Source organism: Morone saxatilis, unplaced genomic scaffold (assembly GCF_004916995.1).
Source record: "Morone saxatilis isolate NCDOM2014 unplaced genomic scaffold, NCSU_SB_2.0 Contig6, whole genome shotgun sequence".
Taxonomy (NCBI): domain Eukaryota; kingdom Metazoa; phylum Chordata; class Actinopteri; family Moronidae; genus Morone; species Morone saxatilis.
In genome coordinates this window covers 146685-150560 of record NW_023340206.1, presented here as the reverse complement: position 1 = coordinate 150560, position 3876 = coordinate 146685, and the positions used below count along the sequence as shown (strand labels likewise).

The window sequence follows — 3876 nt, the reverse complement described above, 5'->3', positions numbered from 1 at the left end:
TTCATACACATTCACACACCGATGCTATGCATCGGGAGCAATTTGGGGTTCAGTATCTTGCTCAAGGATACTTCGACATGTGGCAGGAGGAGCCAGGGATCGAACCAACAACCTTACCATTAGGGTGACCCGCTCTGCCTCTGTGCCTTTACACATCCAGCAGACAGATTTGGAGTGGTGTTTGTGTCCACCTGATGAATGTATGGCCAATATACACTATACCAAGCTTGTCTCTTACCATGTCTGTCTGCTGTTTGGTGTGGAGCCACTAGTGTACAGTGGGTCAGTTTTTTCTCTGAAAAGAGCTATGAAACTATGAGACACTGAGCGTGAACCAAAATAGTAAAGTTGGGGGCTACACAGCTATACAACCTCAACAATTTTCTCTTTGTGCTGTTAACTATCACTTTTTCAACACTGACATAATCATCACAGTCACTAAGTAGTAAATTAGAAGGCTAAAACTAGGGGCTCTATATTTTAAATGGAGCACAGCACAGATTTGTACTGCTGAAATTACATTTTCCTAAGACTAAGACTGAGTAATCACAGTAAGAATATAGGCTAGTTTAAAATCTGACAAACTATTTACCAAAGCCTGGTTGTTTTCTTTTAGTTTTCGTAAAATTTGCCATCAGAATGCAAACCAAAATAATAACACACAAGCATACCTGATAGGACAGAGCCAGGTAACTATGGAGAGCATCTAGATTTCCAATGAATTCAATGAGATTTCCTCCCAGTGTCCTCAGCATGGTGTCGTAGCCTGCTTGCTTACAAAACAGAAAGAAATGTTCTCCAAAAAGCTTAAGAAAAACATCAGCAGGGACATCTGAAACATATAAAAAACATACAGAGCAACACTGTCACAGAACATTATAGATATTATATTCTAAGAGTGCACACCTGTGTATCTTATTACAGCATTGGCAGCAAGCAGATATTAAATTACAGCCTATTCCCAAAAGTATGTACAATTTAGATAATCAGACCCTTGGGAAGAGCTTAGTACAATGTTGACATGCTCTGACTTAACAAATCTTGTTATGTTTTATACAGCTGTGTCCAGGGACCTAGTGTTGCATGTACCAGTCAAATACAATCTATACATGTATGAGTAAATAATTTACTTGTTTAGATACACTTGCTTACACAAGTTTTTTTAAACTGCTGTTGTGTAAACTATTCACCCTATACAAATGTTTATAGCTTACTATACTCTGATGATACAATGTTTTTTCGGTACTGACATTATAAAAAAGGAAAATTAAATGTATGTAAATAAATATACATGCTAGGCAGGATAAATTAAAACTGAATCTAGAACTGCAGTCACATCATGATCATTTCTACACTGTTCAGCAACTGTTATGGAATGTAAGTAACTTTTTTGCATGTATTTTGAATTGTATTCAGTTTTAAGGGCAGATATTGTGCATGTAGTGATATAAAAAACATCTACTGGGTGTAACCTGTTGGATTTCATCAGGGACATTGTTAACACTTGAGTTATCACATGCATGCACAGACATGGTGCAAAATATAATTTACAACAACAACAAACAGCAGACAAACACTGATCAGCCATAACATTATGACCACCTGGGGACCCTTGTAGTCATAATAATATGCAGCCTCATACGCAACAACCACACGGGACAGCCTTCGCTCCCCATGTTGGTCCATGTATGTTCAGCAGTGCAGCCTGCAAAAGGGCTGGGTGAAGGTGACTATAGATGGCGATTATTAAATACTGTATTAAAAAAAAGACTGATTGATTGATTTGATTTAGTGAAACCACTTGTATGATTATAACCTCAGACCATTGGACTGATGCTCATTTCGTAATAATTTGAATATATCTCACCTCTTACATGGTCACATAGTTCAGTAATTAATGTTACATAACAGCGTTTGCAGTGAAATGTGTTGGAAAGGTGTGGAAATTGTGTGTGTAAAGGATAAAACATACAATATTGGCCCGCATTCGCCAGGGTATTAATTATCTCTTGATTACTTAGGACTGCTTTAGATTCCGTGCAGACTCGCTCAGGCAAGGCACTCACTCAGTGCCTTGAGATTTCATTCTATATATATAAACTTTTATTCCATATATTCAAGTTTCATTCCATATATTTAGACTTTTATTCCATATATTCAAACTGTCATTCCATATATTTAACCTTCATATTACATATATAATGATTTCCTAAAGGGCCTAAAGGGCATTCCAATATACATATATAGTTTTTACCTTGCATTCAATGGTCCTTGTGATGGCCTTAGAGTTGGCCTAATTCTGTTCCTCTTTCTTGAAATCAAGTGTTGACGTGTTCTCATGACGAGACAGGCATTTGGGGGTTAGGAAAACATATGGTCATATGTTGCATTAGTTCTTTTCGCCTCGTCTAAAGCGTGATGCTGCTTACATTAAGACTTCCCATAAACCAAATCAGTCGATCAAGCCTGCCCCACTTTGTCCAATCCCTGCAGTAAACAACCCATTTGAACATCTTATCATCAATTATGTTGGTTCTTTGCTTAAGTCAAAATCTGGGTCTGAGTATCTGTTGAAAGTCATATGCCAGGTTAGCCTGCAGCCTATCCATTGCACACTATCACAGCTAAGTATCTAGTTAAAGCCTTGTCTCAGTTTATTGCCATATTTGGAATACCAAATATCATTCAAAGTGATCAAGGGTCAAACTTTTCGTCACATTTGTTCTCACAAGTTCTTAAGCAACTAAACATCAAGCATAACCAAGCATCTGCTTATCATGCACAAAGCATGTCTTTGTTTTGAGCATATTGGACAGAAATGCACAGGGACTAGGAGGAAGGTTTGCCTTGGTTGCGTTTAGCAGCAAGGGAGGTGTGCTAATAGAGTGCTGGCTTCAGTCCAAATTACCTAGTCTTCGGCCACAAGGTACATGGAACTTTGTCAGTGTTTTGGGATGAGTGAATCACTGATGAACCACCTTCAAACTTGATAGATTATGTAAATAGTTACCGACACAGTCACTATATGACAGGTCAATTGGCAAAGTAAAAACTGGAAAAATCTCACTTAAGGAAGAAGCTTTTGTATGACCCCTGCTCTGAGGCTTTGTTGCCGATTGTGGGGTCACCATTCCAACCAAAGTTTATTGGGCAGTGAGTAAAATATCTAAACAAAACTATGATTGCTACTCCAGATCGCACAAAAAGAAACCAACTTTGTCACAAACTTCCTTAGCTTCCGCTTCCATAGAAGGGTGTCTGGTTTTGACTGGTGCAAACAGCATTTAGTGGTGGGGGGCATGGTCATTTTAAGAACTGAGTCGCTTCAAAAGCTTGAGGTTTTGCTGGCTCATTTGCCTGTTGAACTGATTAAAAGCTATTCGTCCTTATTTGGAGATACTCCTTCAAGAACAATTTTGATTGAACATGATGTTGATGATGCTAAACCAATTCGTCAAAGATTCTATTTAGTCTATTTAGAGGAGAAGAGAAAAATTATTGACAGTGAAGTTAAGTACATGCTTGATAATTACATTGCTGTGCCTTCCTCTTCTAGTTGGGCTTCACCATGTTGTTGAGAAATCTGTCCCCAAGATGCTGTACAGATTTGCGAAAAATAAATGGTATTGGTATTTAGATGATGATACCTGGGAGGATCATCCAAGTTGTATTCAAGCTTTGTTTGCAGATGGAAATTTAACCGTAAACTTAGCTTTAAAGCATTTCCATACCAATTGTTGTACTTACTGACCATAATCCACTAACCTTTTTGAACTCTTTGCAGAACCCAAATCAGAGGCTCATGCGGTGGGCTTTGTTTTGCGGCCTTACATCTCGCCATATTAAGGGCAAAGGTAATATTATGCCAGATGCTTT

The 3876-nt window shown here is 38.2% G+C and overlaps 1 protein-coding gene across 1 annotated transcript in view; it reads right to left on the bottom strand.

Annotated features, from left to right (window-relative positions):
* LOC118340156 (guanylate cyclase soluble subunit beta-2-like) overlaps window positions 1–1676 on the bottom strand; it is a 21760-nt gene extending 20084 nt beyond the window's left edge. The window contains exons 1-2 of the mRNA XM_035678028.1: window positions 1643–1676; window positions 672–832 (exon numbers count right to left, since the gene is read on the bottom strand). Of these exons, the coding sequence (XP_035533921.1) occupies window positions 672–832; window positions 1643–1676 (195 nt within the window). The remainder of the gene's footprint in view (window positions 1–671; window positions 833–1642) is intronic.
* Between the last annotated feature and the right edge of the window lie 2200 nt (window positions 1677–3876).